Source organism: Gekko japonicus, unplaced genomic scaffold (genome assembly GCF_001447785.1).
Source record: "Gekko japonicus isolate JY-2015 unplaced genomic scaffold, Gekko_japonicus_V1.1 scaffold42, whole genome shotgun sequence".
NCBI classification, from domain to species: domain Eukaryota; kingdom Metazoa; phylum Chordata; class Lepidosauria; order Squamata; family Gekkonidae; genus Gekko; species Gekko japonicus.
In genome coordinates, this window is record NW_015165831.1 from 2,294,302 (window position 1) to 2,314,453 (window position 20,152).

The 20,152-nt window shown below is 48.4% G+C and overlaps 2 protein-coding genes across 2 annotated transcripts in view; one reads left to right on the forward strand and one right to left on the reverse strand.

The window, feature by feature from the left end:
- The window catches only part of PIAS3 (protein inhibitor of activated STAT 3), a 53,110-nt gene extending 50,109 nt beyond the window's left edge, over positions 1 to 3,001 (forward strand). Inside the window, exon 12 of the mRNA XM_015410804.1 lies at positions 2,780 to 3,001. Coding sequence (XP_015266290.1) covers positions 2,780 to 3,001 — 222 coding nt within the window. The remainder of the gene's footprint in view (positions 1 to 2,779) is intronic.
- A 6,470-nt stretch (positions 3,002 to 9,471) lies between these two features.
- NUDT17 (nudix hydrolase 17) overlaps positions 9,472 to 20,152 on the reverse strand; it is a 17,343-nt gene continuing 6,662 nt past the window's right edge. Inside the window, exons 3-8 of the mRNA XM_015410832.1 lie at positions 18,716 to 18,899; positions 18,241 to 18,266; positions 17,723 to 17,815; positions 14,841 to 14,939; positions 12,400 to 12,536; positions 9,472 to 9,869 (exon numbers count right to left, since the gene is read on the reverse strand). Coding sequence (XP_015266318.1) covers positions 9,707 to 9,869; positions 12,400 to 12,536; positions 14,841 to 14,939; positions 17,723 to 17,815; positions 18,241 to 18,266; positions 18,716 to 18,899 — 702 coding nt within the window. The 3' untranslated portion in view covers positions 9,472 to 9,706. The remainder of the gene's footprint in view (positions 9,870 to 12,399; positions 12,537 to 14,840; positions 14,940 to 17,722; positions 17,816 to 18,240; positions 18,267 to 18,715; positions 18,900 to 20,152) is intronic.

Below are 20,152 nucleotides of genomic sequence, written 5' to 3' on the forward strand. Positions count from 1 at the left end.
GGCACAACAGCACAGTTGGGGGCAGCCCTGTCTTGCCGAATTGCCGGCCAGATATAATCTCGCTAGACTAAACCGCGGTGAAGAAACAGACTCTTGTGTGCTGGTGCGGATTTGTTCCTTCCCGACAGTGAGAGAGAGAGACACGCACAACAAAGATGGATTTTACTCAAAGTCAGCTTGGAAAGAGATGAATTGAATGAGAATCTTCTCTCTGACTGGCATTCTGGACTGGGTGTCTTCTGTATATTCTACACAAGATTCAGAAGAACGTGGAATTTGGTATCTGCTGCGGAATGTAGTGCCCCCTGTTTTCATTCGTTTATTTTAAAATCATGTTTCTAGTCCCTATGGTATCTGCGAGATATGCTTGGAAGTGCATACGTAACGCCTGATAAAATTTCAGCGATTGCTGAAACAAGGTTTCCAGCAGTTATGGGGCAGGGTCTTGTTGCCTAACAGAAGCAATTAATTATGCAAAGCTATCAAACAGATGGACCATCTCTTCAAGGTTGCAGAATTTAGCACTTCTGGCTGCAGAACCAGCGCAGAATTAGCACACAATCTGGTTTGCCATTCTGGTGCAGAGTGCTGCTAAAACAGTGGCACTTTGGTTTGACCCAGATGCTCTTAATTGTCTGTAAACATCCTACATTTGGGGGGCAGCCGCACCCAGTGCGTCAGCAGCTCAGTGGGTGGTGGCCACAGAGGACAACGGGCACAAGTCAGGAAGTAGAAGAATATCTTGTTTTGGACCAAGTTAGCCCGAGGTTAAAATGCACAAGCTTTCATGGCACTCTTTGAGACAGAAACATGCACCTGACGAAGAGTCCTGTAGAAGTCAGACGTCGCGTGCATGCCTACCAGTCATGCCCCTAACCCCAAATACTTATTTCTTTACTCTGTTACCTCAGCTTGTCAGTGCGACTTGTTTGTTGGGCCAGTCAGTCATTGAAAGACTGTAATGCAGTGCAGGCATGACCCTGCCTGCTTACAAAGCCACGGTTTGCAATCCAGAAGCCGGTGTTGGGAATGTGTGGCCCTTTCCTCGCCTCTTCACACCACGTTTCCCCTCTCTTCTCAACGTGACCCACGGCTTAGCATGATGTGAGCCTTGGTAATCGCCAGGGTTCCTTCAAGATTTCCAGGGTAAAAGCTTTTGAGGGTCAAAGCTCCATCACATAGGTGGTTGGAATAGATTATTATACTGTTATTGAACTGCATGGATCTCGCAATTCCTAATTCAAGGTGACAGGAGGGAATAGTGGCCACAGGGCTTCGCAAGGCAAGGAAAGCGTGAGGGAAAACTGTGGACCAGTGTTCCCTCTAAGCTGAGCTAGTGCGAGCTAGCTCACAGTTTTTTAGCCTCCAGCTCACACGTTTTCGTCTTTGCTCAGGAAGGCTGGCTCCAGAGCAAACAAAGTTATGCAGCAGCCAAATCTCTCGCTCACAATTTTAATGCCAGTAGCTCACAGAGTAGATTTTTTTGCTCACAAGACTCCACGGCTTAGGGGGAGCATTGGCGTGGACCCTCCGTAGCCACTGCAAATGCCCCCGTGTTTGCAATAGCAATGAGACCTGCACAGCAAATCGTCTTCGTGTGGAAGCAGCTGTGGCATGTTTGTAAATTGTGCTTGCGAGAGCCTTGTTTGCATTCACCCTAGTTTACATCGGCCTGTGCAGAACATCAAGCCAAAGGCTGAGGCTGAGGGAGGGGGGTTTGATACCGGAGGAAAGGCAGCAGACAGGCAGTTGGTGCTCATCCTCCAGGCAGAGGCCTGGTTTGCAAAAGCATGGCTTGCAAGCCGATGATAAGATTCCACACGTGTCAGAGAGTAGAAATCAGACGGTTCTGCAAAGATTTGTTTAAAAAGGTTTTGGCTACAAAATTATGTATCCTGTAGCCCAGAAAACTTGGCCTGCCACCGGCAGTACTTTCTTGTAGGTCTGGACAACTGTAATTTATCCTGCGGTTAAGTTGTGCTTCCTGCATATTTGGTTTTGTGGTGAAGCGCCCGGCATCGCCGTGTGGGAAGCAGCCCCATACACTTCCCCTTGTGTCGCTGTGTTTTTTAATTCTTGCCCATCCATCCCTGTTTGTGACCCGTGACTCTACCTGGTCTCTCAACTGTTGTTACTATAATGTATTTTTTTAAGCTGTAGGCCTAAGCTTTCCTCCTCCCCTCCCCTTCCTGTTAAGATATTTCCTACCAATCTTGTACAGAGAACAAATGATATCTTTATCTATATATATATATTATAATAATCTATATTTTCAGTTTTTGTACATACAAAACTCCAAAGATCTTTCTGGTTTTATTTCCCCCCCTTTCCTTCTTTATGAGGACTAAATGAAGGTTGTGCCTTCCTGCCTGCACGCGGTATGTGCTTGTGGGTGGGTTAGCGCATCATCCATTGCACAACTTATTTATGTATTTAAGTGTACTGTGTGTGTGTATATATATGTGTGTGTGTGTGTTAAGTTTGTAGCAGCTACTTCCTAACCTGAATCTCACTGTTAACCTGCTCTTGCGTTCTCAAAGCCCGTTGACATATCGTCTCAGTGTTGCGAGAAGAGAGATCGCAGAGATTGCCTACTTTTTAAAATACAGGCATTGGCCGTTTGTAATGCTCATCTCCTCCTTCACGGTCTCTGTGCTTTGCACGTGTAGAATATGCAAGGTCTAGACAGCGTATTGATCGAAACCTTCTAGAGCTAAAAGTCAGTTTTGTCAGGAAGCACAGCATCTCCTTGCAGCATCTCCTTGTTTGGTTGCTTAAGGAGACAAAGAAACAGGCCAAAATGGAGGTTGGTTTTGAAGTGGGACAGGACCCAGTGGTTGAGGTCGAATCCCGCTCGGTACTGAAGATGAAGGTCCCAGTGGCTTGGGATATGGAAGAGAGACAGCATCTGAGGAGAGCGCTTGTGCCCAGCAGCACGCCCCAAGGTCACCAGGAGCAGTTTATTACAGCCTGTAAATTTTCAGCAGTGATGCCCCCTTGAATGGCCATCTGTGCCAGGTAATAATGGCACACCACCATTCTAGCGCCGTCCGGAAAGCCATAGACAAGAGAGGACTCGCAGCCCAGCCTGAAGTCGAGGGAAACCACTGAGGAGATTGGAAAAGTAGCCAAGCAGCACAGCATTTCAGTGCTGCTGTTGCGTGGCGTAGTCCACTCAGGGCATGTGTACGACTGGCTTTCTCCTTGGGTCGAGCAGAGGCCTTGCCAGCAATAACTTTTAGGCCTAGCTCTACGATCGATACTCTGCTCAGGCACGAGTATTCCTACCTGTGTGACTTCACGGATGACCGGTTGAAGCCCACAAGTTAGAGGTGAGCAACTTTTTCCTCACAACAAAGGTGAATTACAGCCTCAAGTTCTTTTATAGGTTGGATATGCAATCTGAGCTGGAGAGGAACACCACCACCCCTCCCCCCCCCAAACGCTACGTATCATGTGGTGGCAGCAGCAGCCTGGTGGTCGGGTTCCCAGGGGTGTGCCTTTAGCACAACCGTCTGAATGATTTGTGAGGGGAAGGTCTCTGCCCGCCAGCTTTTCAACGTAGCCATCCACCTCTCTTGCTGCCATCACAGGTTACAAACAAGTCCCCTGGAGTATTTTATATTCCACCACTGAAATCACCGGGACTTCAGTGCTCAGCTTTAGATTGTGCCCCAAAGTTTAGTATCACGACACTGGGGAAATAGCTGCGTATTGTGATCCTGTGCTGAGTTTTTCCATGTGTCCAAATTAATGACCTCAGCTTACAAAGTTCTTGAGAGGTTTCCAAATAACTGTGTTTTGGCTTGATTTGAGACCAAAATGGCATGGGGAGAGGGGCTGGGGTTACCAGCCTCCAGGTGGGGCCTGGAGATCTCCCAGAATTACAACTGATCTCCAGACCACAGTGATCAATGCTCCCCTGGAGGAAATGTTAGGGGTGTGTGAACTGTACAGCAGCACATCAGTCCTCAAACCCTGCCACTCCTAAGCACTTTTACCCCCCAAGTCTCCAGGAATTTCCCAAACTAGAGTTGGCAACTCTAGCTAGGGCTGCAAGCTTTTGAGTTCAGAGGGTCCTCAAGTTCAGTCCCCAGGATCTCCAACTTGGAGGATCCCGGGTAGTGTTGTAAGAGGTCCTTCTCTGCCTGAGAGCTACTACTGTTTAAAGTAGGCAATACTGGTCGGTCGTTCTGGTCTGACACAGTAGAAGTCAGTGTCATGCGCTCACATGGCAATGTTTTTAAATGCATTTGGGCTGCTCGAGAAGTTTGGTTGTGAGGTGGGCTCGCTGTCTTTTAGGGACGCTTGCCTTACTGATTCAATGAGGAGAAGAGTCTGGAGATCTAGGCTTAAGGACCTGGGGGCTTTGCTGGGCAAGGAGGGACGTTCCATAACAAGAGCACCTGCTTACGACACAGAAGGTTCCAGGCTCGGTGCCCGGCAAGGGGCAACCGCTTGGTCTGGGGTTTCTATTATTAATAAAAGTGATTACAATTACCTCTGTGACCTATAAAGTATGTCACTTGCCTGCCTACCCCTTCTAGCAAGTCGCCAGTGGCTAGTGTTTCGAAGCACCAGTTTAGGACAGTGGACCTGTTGGATACTGTCGCAGATTTTTCAGAACCCTAAATCAGCTCTTGGTGTAATTTGCGGGGCCGATTGCAGCTCTGCGGCTTTGTGTGGCCCTGCAAGAACTGAAGAGTGCCACATTTTGGAAAACTTGAAGCCAGAGAAAGACGGAAGCAGAACTACCAGGAGCAGGGCCTTTAGTGTACCACCCTCAGTTTGTTTCACCCTTTGCCACCTCCCTACCCTTATGCCCAGTTTCCCTTCTGTCGCTCCTTTTTCTGTTCCTCTAGGCCCTGCCGGAACATTCCAGAAGTCTGGAGACCATTAAACTTTACATTGCAAAATAATCCCCCCCCCTCCGGTGCATTAATCTGTCTGAGTTACCATACCCCGTCCTTTAAGCAGTAGACTTCAAACAAGGAAGCAACACTGTTCAGAGGCTGGAGCCAAGTCACTGCTAAAACCAGGACTCGTTTCTTCTGCCACTCGGCCTTCCACCGTATATAGCATCCCCACTTTACGAAGGACTTGTTCAGAAGGGTGGGTCTTGTGTGAATTATGCAGCTGTTTAAATACTTTGTTACTTTGTACATATCAATAATCATTTTGTGGCCACAGGAGGGGGTGACTTAAAAACAAACATTCAATGACATTTTATGAGTGTCCTTTCGAAGGTCAGAAGAAGGATGGCTTTGTGTAAACTGGCCCTTTCTCTTTGGTTTATTTATTGTCTGTTAAAGCCTCAGTCTGTTTTACCAAGCTGGGGGCCATTGTGTATATGCAAACTACTTTTTAGATAAAATAAAAATACTGGAAAAGAGCTGACCCAGAGTTGTGCCGTTATTAAGGACTCCAAACACCCTCACCCAGCCAGTGTTCCCTCTAAGCGCCACAGTGCTGTGAGCAAAAGTTCTCCCTTGTGAGTGAAAAAGCTAGTAGCATTAAAGTTGTAAGCAAAACTACAATTGCCTTTTGCATAAATTAGTTTTTAGAAGATTATTTCCATGACCTTGTAAAATTCTCAGAATGAATTGTTTTAAACTATATTTAAACTACATTTTAAGAATAATTAAAACGTAAGAGAAACCAGAATTAAGTCAAATTTCATTACAGAAAATGTCCTGTTTGGGGGGTAGACCAGGCCTCTGGAGAACAGGTCTACCTCCCCCATTCCACTATATTGGTAGACCTGGTCTTGCAGTCTACTTTGGGTTTTTTTAGTGAAATATGACAACCAGCATTACAGGTCAAGTACAATAGGTGGAACAATCACTATCAGAAGAACCCTGCCTAACCTAACAAACAGGAAGTTGCTTAAATGTTACCTACCTGCCCAAACTACTTATTTATTCAAATGTTTTATCCCACCTTCCCTGTGACTCAAGGCAGCTTACAAATCATACTGAAAAGCATAATAGGGGTGTGCAAAAATATATATGATTTTTTCCTGGCTCCATCATAGCTTGTGGGGACCACTATAGTCAATGGCCTCCATAGGCTATAATGGAGAATCATTCGGGGGGGGGGCTGTTTTTTTCAGGTAGACACACCAAATTTGCAGCATAGTTGCTGGTGCCTCTCCTCAACCCCCCCCCCCCAAGTTTCAAAAATATTGGACCTAGAAGGAGGTGCCCCATTCTCCCTTGTTTCCAGTGGAGAGGGGGGAAATGCCTTCCTGGTTCACTTGTGAAAGCCAGTTTGGTGTAGTGGTTAGGAGCGCAGACTAATCTGGGAGAACTGGGTTTGAGTCCCCACTCCTGCATATGCTGCTGCTAGTGTGACCTTGGGTCAGTCATGGCTCTCTTGTGGCTGTTCTCTCAAGAGCAGTCCTTGAAAGAGCTCTCTCATCCCTACCTACCTCACAGGGTGTCTGTTGTGGGGAGGGGAAGGGAATGGAGATTGTAAGCCACACTGAGACTCCTTCAGGTAGCGAAGGGCGGGGTATAAATCCAATCTCTTCTGATTGAAAAATTTCTGAGCTGCCAGCTAAAATTGTGTGCGCTAGCACCCCCTAGCGCAGTTTAGAGGGAACTCTGCCACCCACCCAAAGCTGGCTTGTACCTCGACTGCTTCTTTCTCTGTCTCGCTTGCTTCCGTCTCCCTCCTTTCTTCATGATAGCAAAATAGGAGGACTCTCCCAACAGTTGAAGAAATGACATGACAAATAGTCGTGGCAGGAGCTGAGGACTTCTTAAAGGGGTTGGGGGTGTGCCTTGCGTTCACTCGAGAGCCTGGAGCCTGCTGAAGTGGCTATTTCTGAAAAAGCCTTGGCCCATCCAGGATTTTGGGACCTTCTCCACTGCAGCCCCCATCATGTAGGCAAGGCAATGAAAGAATTCTTCCTTTCTACCCTTGCTGACTCTTGAACTTTTTGTGCAATGCTGAGAATGGCAGTTCCCTTTGAGGCTGGGGGTAGGGTGGTGGAAGGCTGCAAACCTTGCCACTCCCCAGTGACATCACTACAAAGGCTCCCCCCTCCACAGTATGTAACCTGTGTCCTCTATTTTTGCTGCAGATGGTGCAGGAGGAAAGCCAGATGCAAAGAACAGACCGTTTGGTATAGACTGAGTGCCAACCTTGGCTCAGGAAATCTGGGTATAATCCTGTTCAGTCATGATACACATTGGGTGTTCTTGGGCAAGTTGACTGTGTCTCATCCCAACTTAACTCTATAGGGTTGTTAGGATGATGGGATGTTGGAGAACCACACTGAACTAGTTTAGGAAGAAGGGGTAAAAATGCGGGGTATGATTGGGCCCCAGTTAATCCATACTTTTGATTGAGGGAGTTCAGGCCCTACTGTGTGACCTTAGAATCACAGAATCATAGAGTTGGAAGGGACCTCCAGGGTCATTTGGTCCAACCCCCTGCACAATGCAGGAAATTCACAAATATTCCACCCACGCAACCTCCATTCACCCCTGCTCCATGCCTTAATGATAAAGAATTGTAATCCTCCCCCACCTTTTGATATACTTGGTCAGGGCTTTTTTTGTAGAAAAAGCTTTCTTCCAACTTGCCCTTCCATACAAAAAGAATTCCCCCTCATCTGCAGGAGGACTTGATCCAAAGCCTACAGTGGAAGAAATACCTGCATTCTGTCTGTGGGGGTTCCCCCCCACACACTCTCGCACATCAGCATGGCATTTTACTAAAAGGCAGAGCAGAACTTTCCCAAAAATCCCAACAAATAAATAAATAAACATGGCTCATCCACAGGGGGTTTGACTTTCAAAAAATGCAATCCCAGTGTGCTATTGTGTTCTGTCACAAATCCCTTGGAGCTTTAGGGGATGTGGAACATGATGTTTTAAAGTTAATAGTTAAATAGTGCATCGTATCATCAGACCTGGCCCAAAGAAGGCTTGGGTTCATGTCTCAACTAGGGGATGAAACTCAGTGAGTGGCCCAGTCACCGTTTTGTCACTTCCGTCTCAACTAGGGGATGAAACTGAGTGGCCCAGTCACCGTTTTGTCACTTCTTTTATGAGGATAAAATGGTACCGAGGTGGGGGGCGAGGGGGAGAGACATAAAAGTAGAACTCTTTGGAAGAAGTGTGAGACTGAAGTGTGACCAATAAAACTTTGAAGTTTTGGTAAAAGAGTCAGGGGCTGCCATATTGGTCTGTGACAGAACAGCTACATTCAAGTCTGGTAGCATCTTTCAGACCAACAAGATTTCGGGGTAGGAGCTTCTGAGAGTCAAAGGTCCCTCTTCATCAACTACAGATTGAGGACAGAAGACAGTACGTGATTGATTACAAAGGGACTCCTAACAGCCTGCGAAAGTCTGGCCAAGGCTGTTAGCTTCCCTCTGGATAATATGAAAGACCATGAGAAGAAGGGGTGAGAGAAGTCCAAGCTAGGGGGATTGTACCCTCAGTTCCCTAAAACACTGTCAATGTCTATCCATGGCCACTAGCCATGGTGACTTGAGGGGAACCTCCACATGCAGAGGCACTAATCCTCTGAATCCCAGAGCCAGGAAGCGACATCAGGGGAACGTCTCGGTCTTTGTGCCTTGTTGTTTTCTGTCCAGAGGAACTGGCTGAGGCCCCTGTGTGAGACAGGATGCTGGATTACATGGACCCTCACTGGTCTGATCAAGCAGGGCTCTTCTTGTGTTCTTAGCAATCTAGGGAAATTCCACGGAGACAGCCCGTCCTATGGGGTTGTTTGAAAACCAGCAGCCCTGGGCGAAAAGGTCAGAGTTGCAGAATCGCTTAGTCCCCCCTGGCCCTAGGGACGCTAAGTTAACAGCGACAAGAACTAGGGCGTTTTCCCTAGCTGCACCAGTATGGTGGAATCAGCTCCCAAATGAAATTCGAGCTCTGCGGGATCTCCACCAATTCCGCAGAGCGGTAAAGACTGAGCGGTTCCGGCAAGCGTTTAATAGCCCAGATCACATTGATCGTTCTAGCACTTTATAATGGATGGCCGCCATGCTTAAACTGTAATTTTAATAAGTTATATTTGGCTATTTTACTGATTGTATTCTTTTAGATGTGAGGTTGTATTAATTCTTATACTGGTTTTTAAACTGTTGTAAGCCGCCCTGAGCCGCTTCGGCGGGAGGGCGGGGTAAAAGTCTAATAAATAAATAAATAGAGAAAAGCCCAAGCCAGTGGGAGTGCCTTTCCTGATGAGACCAACAACAGCCTGAGAGGGGGTTCTCCCCTGCTCTTGTATACAAACCAGAATATTCTCACACATCCTGACCAAACAGGGATATACAGAGTGCAGCTAACAGACAGATATGTTTTGTCTCTTCTCCACCACTCACAGGAAACCTGGCAGCATGCTTAGAGAAGTGTTGTGAAGACACAGCTTTTTAATGCTCCGCACAGTGCAACTGAGACGAGGGCCTCTGCACAGAACCCCGACTGCATCCCACTCCCTTCCTGCAGTCTCAGTATCATTCATTCCCCCTGGCTTCCGCATGCCGACCCAAAATCCTCTGTACCCAGCAGCTTCCCACTGGGAATGTGTCACGAGTGCACAAGGGAAGCTGATCTTTGGTGGCAGCAAGTGTCAAAAGTGCAGGCCAAGTATGTTTAAAGTTGGTCACTGGCGTTTCAGTATCCTGTCCGATTGCCATTTATCTCTCCAAACGTGCATCAATCGGCTGTCCTGCTCACTTTGGTTGCAGTGCTAACGTGTCGAGCCAGAGCCGAAGGGCAAACTTGGTCCCGGTGCTGACGCGTTCCACGTCCTCGCCTTGCAGGGGAGCAGTGTTGAGGAACGTTGCGGTAGGAATTGTGGTGGTCTCTGCCGAGCCCTGCTGTAGTTCTGTGATCCTGGCTCAGAGAACAAAAGAAGATGATGCAACATTAGCCCTGCAAGTAGAGGGAGGGGCTCAGGCGTGCAGCACTTAATCCCCAGGGCTGATTTTCCAGCCAAGCCACCCAAACTCATAGTATTACAACAAGCATGACAAGAAGGGTGCTTATCTTGCCCCCAGGCATCATGGGTGCACAGAAGACATCCCCCTCCTGGGACTGAGTCCCTGCAGTGTCCAAAGCGACTGGAACATTCAGCCATTGCCAAAGCAGAACAAGATCACTGACCATTAAAGGCTTCTGCCTAACGCATCTCTGCACTGACCTAAGTTTACCTTCTAATCAACCTCTGCTGGAAGTGGGTAAATCTGGCCTATCTGTGTGCTGGATGTGACGACACATTTAATCACTCCCAATACAGAGATACAGCAGAGCTGCCCACTTGTAGAGGAGGCTGTCCATCACATCTATGCACAAGACATTACTCTTGGCTTCCTTCTCATTGCAACACATATGCACAGAACAGTTATTTGTGCAGAAACTCAAAGGTGTGGGCTCCTCTTACAGTAGGTAACTCACATTATGTGCATTTTCTGAAAACGGTTTTCAGCATGAGGCTGAAAAGCCCAGCTCCAATATTAATTCATGTCTATCCCACCTGGCACTCAGAATTTGGGGAATACTATCATGGGGCAAAGCAGAACTGTTTATGAAAATCTGGATGCTTTCTTCCCCTGGATTGCTGGATTGCACAGATCCTTTCAATTGAAGGTCAAAGAAGACGGGGACGGCAAAGGATGAGATGGTTGGACAGTGTCATAGATGCAACGAACATGAAGTTGAGCAAACTTCAGAGGACGGCGGAAGACAGGAGGGCCTGGCAGGATCTGGTCCATGGGGTAGCGAAGAGTCGGACTCGACTGTGCGACTGAACAACAACAACAAAGGCCTTTCAAACACATCATGTGCATAAAGTGCCCTCAAGTCGCAGCTGACTTATGGCGACCCCAGCAAGGGGCTTTTGAGGCAAGTGAGAAGCAAAGGTAACCTGTCATTGCCTTCCTCTGCAGAGTCTTCCCTTAGTGGCCTCCCTGATCCTGTGTAGCTTCTGAGATCTGACAAGAGCGGGCTATGCCACACGGTGTTCCCTCTAAGCCAGTTTGGTGTAGTGGTTAAGTGTGTGGACTCTAATCTGGGAGAACCGGGTTTGATTCCCCACTCCTCCACTTGCACCTGCTGATGTGACCTTGGGTCAGTCACAAGGTCTGGCACAGCTGTCCTTGAAAAAGAGCAGTTTGTGTCAGAGTTCTCTCAGCCCCACCCACCTCACAGGGGAGGGGAAGGGAAAGGAGTTTGTAAGCCGCTCTGAGACTCCAAGTGAAGGGTGGGGTATAAATCCAATCTCTTCTCTTCTTCTTCTCTTCTAAGCAGCAGTCTGGAGCCCTGCAGGGCCTTGCACTGCTTAGTGCCCATTTTAAGATGACAGCAGTTAGATTCTGCTGGGGGGGGGGAGTTAGAGGGAACAGTGACGCCGTGCCTCCTTCCAAAACACATTAGACTCAGAGTCTGCAGACTGCAAAGGTCTGGATGTGATGTTCAGCCTTAGATGACGGCAGTGCGAAGCTCCCTAATAGCTTCACTTAAGAACACACATTTAGCAATGCATTCTGAATGAAGTATTCAAATAAAAGCTGTTCTTTATTTTATTTATTTATTTATTTGGATTTATATCCCGCCCCCCCTGAAGGCTCAGGGCGGCTAACAGAGGCATAACGCCAGATTATAACAATAAAACAGTATAAAATACTAAAAATACAAGATAAAAACTAATGGGATTCATAAAAAGACATTTCCGGTGCTCCCCTAGTACTCACTTCCAAATTGTAAAACCAAGATGGTGTTCTTGATGGTATAGCTACACAACAACAGCAGTGCATATCCCCACTGCCCTGTCGTCTCCTAGGAACGTCCCGCTCCCTCCGATGGTACCCGCACCAGCAGTGGTAGTGTGCGGAGATTATAGGGCGTTGATGGAACAGTGGTGGCGGCGGCTCCTACTCGAAAGCCTGGTGGAAGAGCTCCGTCTTACAGGCCCTGCGGAACTGTACAAGGTCCTGCAGGGCCCGGATCTCCTCTGGGAGCTCATTCCACCAGATAGGAGCTGCCACCAAAAACGCCCTAGCCCTGGTCATTGCAAGTTTGAGGCCTGGAACATCCAGGAGATTTTGGCTCCCCAACCGTAGTGCTCTTGGGGGAACATGCGGGGAAAGGCGGTCCCTTTGAGAAATATATCACGGTGCACACTTTTTCTAGGCCCCTCATCGTTTTCCAAAGCTTGGAAAATAATGCTCCATAAAGTGTGTGTGTTTTTAAATGAAAACTCTGGACGTCCATTTTTCTCCAACCACCATGAGGACTAGAGCTTTCCTTCCTTCCTTCCTTTGGCAGAGTGTGACAGGAATCTGCGCTGCCCATCGGACTTCTCATTTGTCAGCAAGGTGGTAGGGAGAGTGGTTGCCCACCTGGCTTTCTGTAGTCATGAGCATACCTGACAACTGGTGGGAGGTCTTCTGCTACCTTCCTAGGATCTCCAGCGCCATCCTCTGCAGCGGCAACAGAGGCCAGGACTTGGGGTTCCAGCCACGTGTACGCACTCACTTCAGCCTCGTCTGGCTTAAATCTCATCTGAAACACGACACCGTTGGAAGGGCAGGCAACAGACCCCCCCCATACACACCTCCCTCTCCAGTGGCAGGAAGCTCTGTAGAACCACACATGAAGCTGCCTTATACTGAATCAGACCATCGCAGTCAGTACTGTCTACTCAGACCAGCAGCGGCTCTCCCGTATCTCAAGCATGAGGTCTTTCGCATCACTTTAGAATCATAGAATCACAGAGTTGGAAGGGGCCATACAGGCCATCTAGTCCAACCCCCTGCTCTGTGCAGGATCAGCCTAGAGCAGTGATGGCGAACCTTTTAGAGACCGAGTGCCCAAACGGCGACCCAAAACCCACGTATTTATCGCAAAGTGCCAACACGGCGATTTAACCTGAATACTGAGGTTTTACTTTAGAAAAAACAACTCCTACATTAACTTAAGAGGATCCAAACAAAGTAAGGGAAGCAATCCCAAATGCTTTCATTTGCTTAAAATTATTTGGCAGAGAATTCAACACTTTAATGATGGTCTGGGCCTGGCTGGGGCGATGGCACGCGTGCCCACAGAGAGGGCTCTGAGTGCCACCTCTGGCACCCGTGCCATAGGTTCGCCACCACTGCCCTAGAGCATCCCTGACAAGTATTTGTCCAGCTGCTGCTTACAGACTGCCAGTGAGGGGGAGCTCACCGCCTCCCTAGCCAGCTGATTCCACTGTTGCAGAACTCTTACTGTCAAAAGGTTTTTCCTAATATCCGGCTGGTACCTTCCCGCCCTTAATTTAAACCCATTATTGCAGGTCCTACCCTCTGCTGCCAACAGGAACGGCTCCCTGCCCTCCTCTAAGGGACAGCCCTTCAAATTCTTCAAGAGAGCAACCATGCCCCCCCCCCCAACCTCCTCTTCTCCAGACTAAACCCTCTACTGGTCTTTTTAACTAGAGATGCTGGGAATTGAACCTGGGACCTTCTGCATGTCCAGCAGAGGCTCTTCCACTGACTCACAGTCCCTCCCCTTATCAGTTCCTTTCAGAGAAAAGAGGCTGGGCAGGGAGGTAGTTATCCCAACAAAGTCCTTACTGGGACTTCTAGTCTAAAACGGAACTACTTTTTTGCTCTTATTTTCCAGTGCGTCAAGCAGAGGAGATGCCAATGAACAGAGCTTCCAGACTGTGTCCCCTGAGAATCATGACCAAGAGTGGTTTTCAGGTGTTACTGGTAGCTCAAGCTTTGTGCCAACTCTAGTCTTTATCTCTATGCCTCTGGAGGCCCAAAGAATTTTTCAGTCCATCTCTGAGCAGGGCTCTTTTTGTAGAAAAACCCCAGCAGGAACTCGTTAGCATAATAGGCCACACCCAACAGCAGGAACTCATTAGCATATTGGGCCACACACCTGACAGCACAGCATATTAGCATATTAGGCCACACCCCCATGTTACCAGAAGTGTGGTTATCCAGCCACACCCACCTTTTGCTTGTTATTCTGTTTACCTTGTTTGTTGTCAAAACCCAGGGCCTTTTTTGTAGCAGGAACTCCTTTGCATGTTAGGCCACACACCCCTAATGTAGCCAATCCGAATGAGTTTCTGCTGTTGGGTGTGGCCTATTATGCTAATGAGTTCCTGCTGGGCGTGGCCAACTCAGGAGCCAGCCAGAACTCCATTCCTGTGCATTCTTGCTCAAAAAATAGCCCTCTGAGTATAGGCAGAGCGCCTTTCTCTTACTCCCCAGTACCTATACCAAGCACACCACACATCTACGTTTAGGGGGCAGAAAGGATCCGAAGTCTGAGTTCCAGGCAGGCTTGAGCCCCCCAGTATAATAACAAGAATCGTAATTCTGTGCTGTCAAGTCGCAACGGATTCACGGTGACCACAGGACCGTGGGGTTTTTAAGGCAAGAGGTGAGCAGAGGTGGTTTCCCATTGCCCTCCTCCGCACCGTAACCGCAGCCTTCCTATCCGAGTACCAACCACAGCCAACCCTGTTTAGGTTCCAAGCTCAGATGCGATCAGGCACTGAACCTCTTCATGAACTTATTCTGTGCACTCCAATCATCCTTGCTGATTAGAGACAGGCCTTGTTTCCTGGTCCCAGTTCCTGGAAAAACACTGCCCCAATGCTGGGCTGTCTTTTAGATATTTTGCCTGTGTTGCCACTACGCTTCCCAGCCCAGCCCTCTCCCCAGGGTCTCCGAGAGAGGAAGGGCACAGCTGGCCAGAGGACCACACACTGACCCAGTGGGGAGCGAGCAGGAGAGAACAGGCACTGATCCTTGGTAGGAGAACTAAGAAAGTGGAACAAGGTCTCCCTAAAAGGTCCAGTAACCTCACCTGTAGCTGCTGGTGGCTCTCAGGAGAAAGCAGGAGGAGGTAGACGACCACGTGGTGGCGCTTCGGCAAGCCTCTGCTCAGCATGGGAGGGTATACAGACTGTGGAGTCAGGGGAGAGACCGTAGCGGCAGTGAGAAAAGGCCCCGCTTAAAGGACTGCCTCACCCCACGGCATCCAGCCCACTGGTTAAGATCCTCCTTCCAAGCCCTGCACCTACAGAGACTGGGCCTTTTTGGTGGTGGCTCCTTCCCACTGATGCCAACAGTGACACCAATACAGAGGAAGGTCTGTCTTAAAAGCCTATTACGTTCAGGAGCGACTGAGAATTTTAAGAGCAAGGTCTGTTGATGATGTCGCCGACCTCCCTGTGGAGCCTGGGGTACTTCTAGAATCACAACTGATCTCCAACTGCAGAGATCAGTTTCCCTGGAGAAAAAGGCAGCTTCAGGAGGTGGGACTTTAGGGCATCACATCCCTGCTGAGCTCCCTCTGCTCCCCAAACTCCACCCCCCCTCCAGACACTGCCCTCCAAATCTCCAGGAATTTCCCTATCTGGAGCCCGTCACAGGCTGTGCTCCATTCCTGCCTGGATTATAAGAGGCCCAGAGGCATGTATCTGGACATTGCTGAAAACAGGAACACAGAGCAGCACCAGCACCTTCTCCAAGAAGCTCAGGGGCTTGGGTTTGTCCCATTGTCCTCCTAGCAGTCCTTGAAATGGGTTGGGCTAAGAAAAAGTGAATCCCCCAAGAGCCACTTTCATAGCTGAGTGAGGATTTGAACCCAGATCTCTCCATTAAATTCAACACGCCAGCCACTGCACCCACACTGGGTCTTTGCGGGAGCGCCGTTGGTAGGAAGCAGGGAGTTGAAAGAAAGGGAGTTGCACCCAGGCAAATGAAGAAGAAAAAAACTGAAAATGGTGCAAAGGAAAAAGAATCTTTGATAACTATACAATCCCTTTATGAGTTTTTCGTGCAGCTTTGTTGGGGGAACCTATTGTGAGAATACAAAATATAAAAGTGAGTTTAATACATCATTATTTAAAAGTTGATAAAATACAGGACAATTTCATAGAGCATGTACAGAATACAATTTATAAATAGATGTTAATATTTATACAATCAAACCAACATTGACCTATACTACATATTACATTATTTATTTATTTAGGCATTTTTACCCCGCCCTCCCCGCGGACTGTTAATTGGGCATTAAAGAACCATACTGACCTTTCAGTATAATCGTATACTGATAATTATTAAATAAATAATAATTGTATTTATAATTGTATAAATATAATAATTGTATAATTATATAATTATTTAAGATTCTTTTCCCTTTGCACCATTTTGTTTTTTTCTTCTAGGAAGCAGGGAGGCCAAGGGCATTCATGGGCCCTTAGACAAAGATTCTCTCTGCTTCACCTTACAACCAACGTAAAATCATATAATAAAAACAGCTTTGAAGTAATTTTAATCTCACAACAACTCTGTGAGGTAGGTCAGGCTGAGAGAGAATGACTGCCCCAAGGATGCACTGCCACCTTCCTTCCCCCTTATTAATGGGGTTGCAAAGTGTATAGCTACATACCATACATACATACATACATACATATAGCTACATAGTTTATAGCTACATACATACATAGCCTTGCCGTTCATCCCAGGGAAGGGAAGGGGGAAATTACGGACCAAGTAACTAGTGAACACATGGAGTTGCCTTATACTGAATTATACCTTTGTCCATAAATATCAGTATTATCCTTTTGATGGGTGGCCACTACCTGGGGTTTCAGGCAGAGGTCTTTCACATCACCTTCTACTTGATCCTTCTAGCTGGAGATGTCAGGGATTGAACTTGGGACCTTCTACATGCAAGGCAGATGCTCTCTTATGTTCTCTTATGTTCTTATAAGCATGGACGGCTTCAAAAGGGAATTAGATAAGCATATGGAGCAGAGGTCCATCAGTGGCTATTAGCCACAAGGTATAGATAGGGGCTCTGGGGCAAGTGATGCTCTGTCTTCTTGGTGCTTGGGGGGGAGTGAACACATGGAGTTGCCTTATACTGAATTATACCTTTGTCCATAAATATCAGTATTATCCTTTTGATGGGTGGCCACTACCTGGGGTTTCAGGCAGAGGTCTTTCACATCACCTTCTACTTGATCCTTCTAACTGGAGATGTCAGGGATTGAACTTGGGACCTTCTACATGCAAGGCAGATGCTCTACCACTGAGCCATGACCCATCCACGAGGTAAGGACACACACAAGGGTGCCTTATGCCAAGACAGACAGCCTGTTTATCAAGACTAGTACTGCATACTCTGTGGAGTAAGCACTGTGGAGCTGCGGTGGCTCAAGTGGTTAAGACGCTGAACTGCAGGCTGTGGAAGGTCGGTAGTTCAGCAGTTCGAGACCCGGGTGCCGCATGATGGAGTGAGCTCTCGTCTCTAGTTCCAGCTCCTGCCAACCTAGCAGTTCGAAAGCAAGAAATTGCAAGTAGATAAATAGGTACCACTTCGGTGGGAAGGGAACAGCGTTCCGTGTGCCTTGGTGTTTAGTCATGCCAGCCACATGACCACGGAAACGTCTTCGGACAGCGCTGGCTCTTCGGCTTTGAAACGGAGATGAGCACCGCAACCCTAGAGTCGGACTCGACTGGCTTTCGAGCAAAGGAACCTTTACCTTTACTTTTTACTGCTTACTCTGACCAGCAGCTGCTCTTCAGAATCTCCAGTCTTTCACATCACCTGCTACTTGACCCTTTCATTCGGAGCTGCTAGGAACTGAGCCAGGAACCTTCCGCATACCAAGCCGATACCCTCCCCCGAGCCACGGCTCCTCCCCTCCAGCACCCGCACTAGGAATGCCTCACCTCCCAGAGGGCCAGCATTTGCCAGGAGAACTCCCCGTCTTGCAGGCACAAGCCCGTCTCCTCTCGCAGTTCTCGCAGGCCAGCGTCCAGCAACTACAGACCAGAAAAAGCAGGTTGGAGAAGACCCTGGAACACAGGTGGGCAAGGTGGGGGGAGTCAGGGCTGAGCCACAGAACTTGCTTGATATGCTGGAAAATAGGACTTGACAGTGAGCCGTCATGGACACCTCTGATTTTAGACGTTAATCACCAGAAAGGGGCAGAGAGGAAGACAAATCACTGTAAACCCAATAAGTCAGGCTTTCCATGCTTCCAGTAGGTGTATATGGTTATAACTTTCAAGCTTCCATGAGGGTTAGAAACTTGGAAAAGTTCAAACCACAAGCTGAACTCCTGTTCTGTTACCAGACCACCATATGGATCTGTATCTTGCACAGGCTTCCATGTTTGAGTCTGCTCTGTTCACCTTCCCTCCCCCCGTCCAATCGGGAGGGCAGTTCCGGCAATGTGATTCATTACCTGTTCACCAGGTTCAATGTGACCACCTGAAAGAGAAGAGGAACATCTAAACTCTGCTGTAGAAGAAGAGGAGATTGGATTTATACCCCGCCCTTCACTACCCAAAGGTGCCTCAGAGCAGCTTACAAACTCCTTTCCCTCCCCACAACAGACACCCTGTGAGGTAGGTGGGGCTGAGAGAGCTCTTGACAGAAACTGTTCTTTTTCAAGAACAGCTCCTTTATCAGAACCACGGCTTGCCCAAGGTCATCCAGCCAGGTGCAAGTGGGGAATCAAACCCGGTTCTCCCAGATTAGAGTCCACGCACTTAACCACTACACCAAACTGGCTCTCTTCCTGCCTTTGGGGGCATCAGCCAAAGGCTTGAGGAGTCTGAAATGGCTTGGAAATTTCGCCACGACTGCCTGTACACTTTGAAGTTTCTGCACTCAGTCTCAAGGAGGCTAGAATCTTGCTTCAACATCTGGAAACATACCTGGAGGGACCCAGAGGTTGGGAAAGATACTCAGGCTTTTGGAGCGCCGCGTTAACAAAACCTTCCGGCAGGCGGACTGCAGGAGGATGGCCACACCCACGTCCACACCTCGATCTCGGGTCTCCGCAGGGAGAGAAGCGGCTTGCGCATCACTCAAATGCTTGATGGGGCAGAAGGTGGGCCTCTGTGGAAGAAAGCCTCCAGAAATAAGCATCAATAGGGGGAGGAGAGATTCTCTAGGACATTCCCCTAAGCCCAGTTTCCTTGCAAAATTCAAGCCCCTTCAGTCCTTCTCCTAGTTGGTGGTCTCTTTTCTTTCTTTCTTTTTGTATTTTTCATATGTGCATGTGAATGTGTGTACACCTGGAAGTCATGGCAACCTCTGGTGACTGGCCCCACTGGGGGCCTGGAGGTTATTCAGAGAGGCGGCTGAATAAAGCCTGCCCCCGCCTCCTGACTCTGGTATTCCAAGGCGGTCTCCCATCCAAGTACTTGCCGGAGTCAACCCTGCTTAGCTTCTGAGATCTGACGAGACCGGGCATGCCTGGGCTCATCCAGGTCAGGGCTACTAGTTGGTGGTCTCAAGCATGTATTGGCAAAGCAGCAAAACCAGACCACCCAGAAACAAAACTGGGGTGTCCCTGCAACCTCAGGCGGAGGCAAAGAGGAGCAGGGAGGAAGCTCTGCTCCTTGTTTCAGACCTGAAGCCATGATGCTGTTGGTCGGAGCTCTCCGTGGAGAGAGATTCTTGTGTTTTTAGGAGGCAGGCACATCCCTGGTTTTAAAAACACACATCCAGCCAGACCACTGCCCGGAATCTGCCTTTCCTATGACTATCTATCAGAAGGTGGAGAGATGGTGGTAGAAAACAGAGGGAGAGTACATGCCAGCGTGTAGTTCTTTAGACTCCTGGCTACTTTTTTGCACTTGCAGACTACCCAAGGAGGCACCCCCAGAGCTCAGGAGCTGCCATTCCCATAGTAAGCAAACCTTTTGCAATCAGACCTTCGAGAAATGCAGTCCGAGTAGCGGAGGCAGCAACACAAACAACAGGGCCGTGGCCTCGATCCCTTGACTGTGTGTTCCCTTGAGGGTGCTTCAGGGGCTGCCTCTTGCAGACAGATGGCTGAGCCTAGGGGAAGGCCTCGGCCTCTATGCCTTGTTGTTGGCCCTCCAGAGGAATCGGTTGGCTACTGCGTGAGACAGGATGCTGGGCCAGATGGACCACTGGGATGATCCAGCAGGGCTCTTCTTGTGTTCTTATCAGATGGCCCTTGACTTGCCCAGCAGGACATTGCTTGCATCTTTCTTTCCTAAAGGTCCGGCATGTTAAAGACTAGCATATTTACTGTTTGTCTTCAAAGTGCCCACAGAAGAAGAAGAACAGATTGGATTTATACCCTACCCTTCACTTGGGAGTCTCAGAGTGGCTTACAA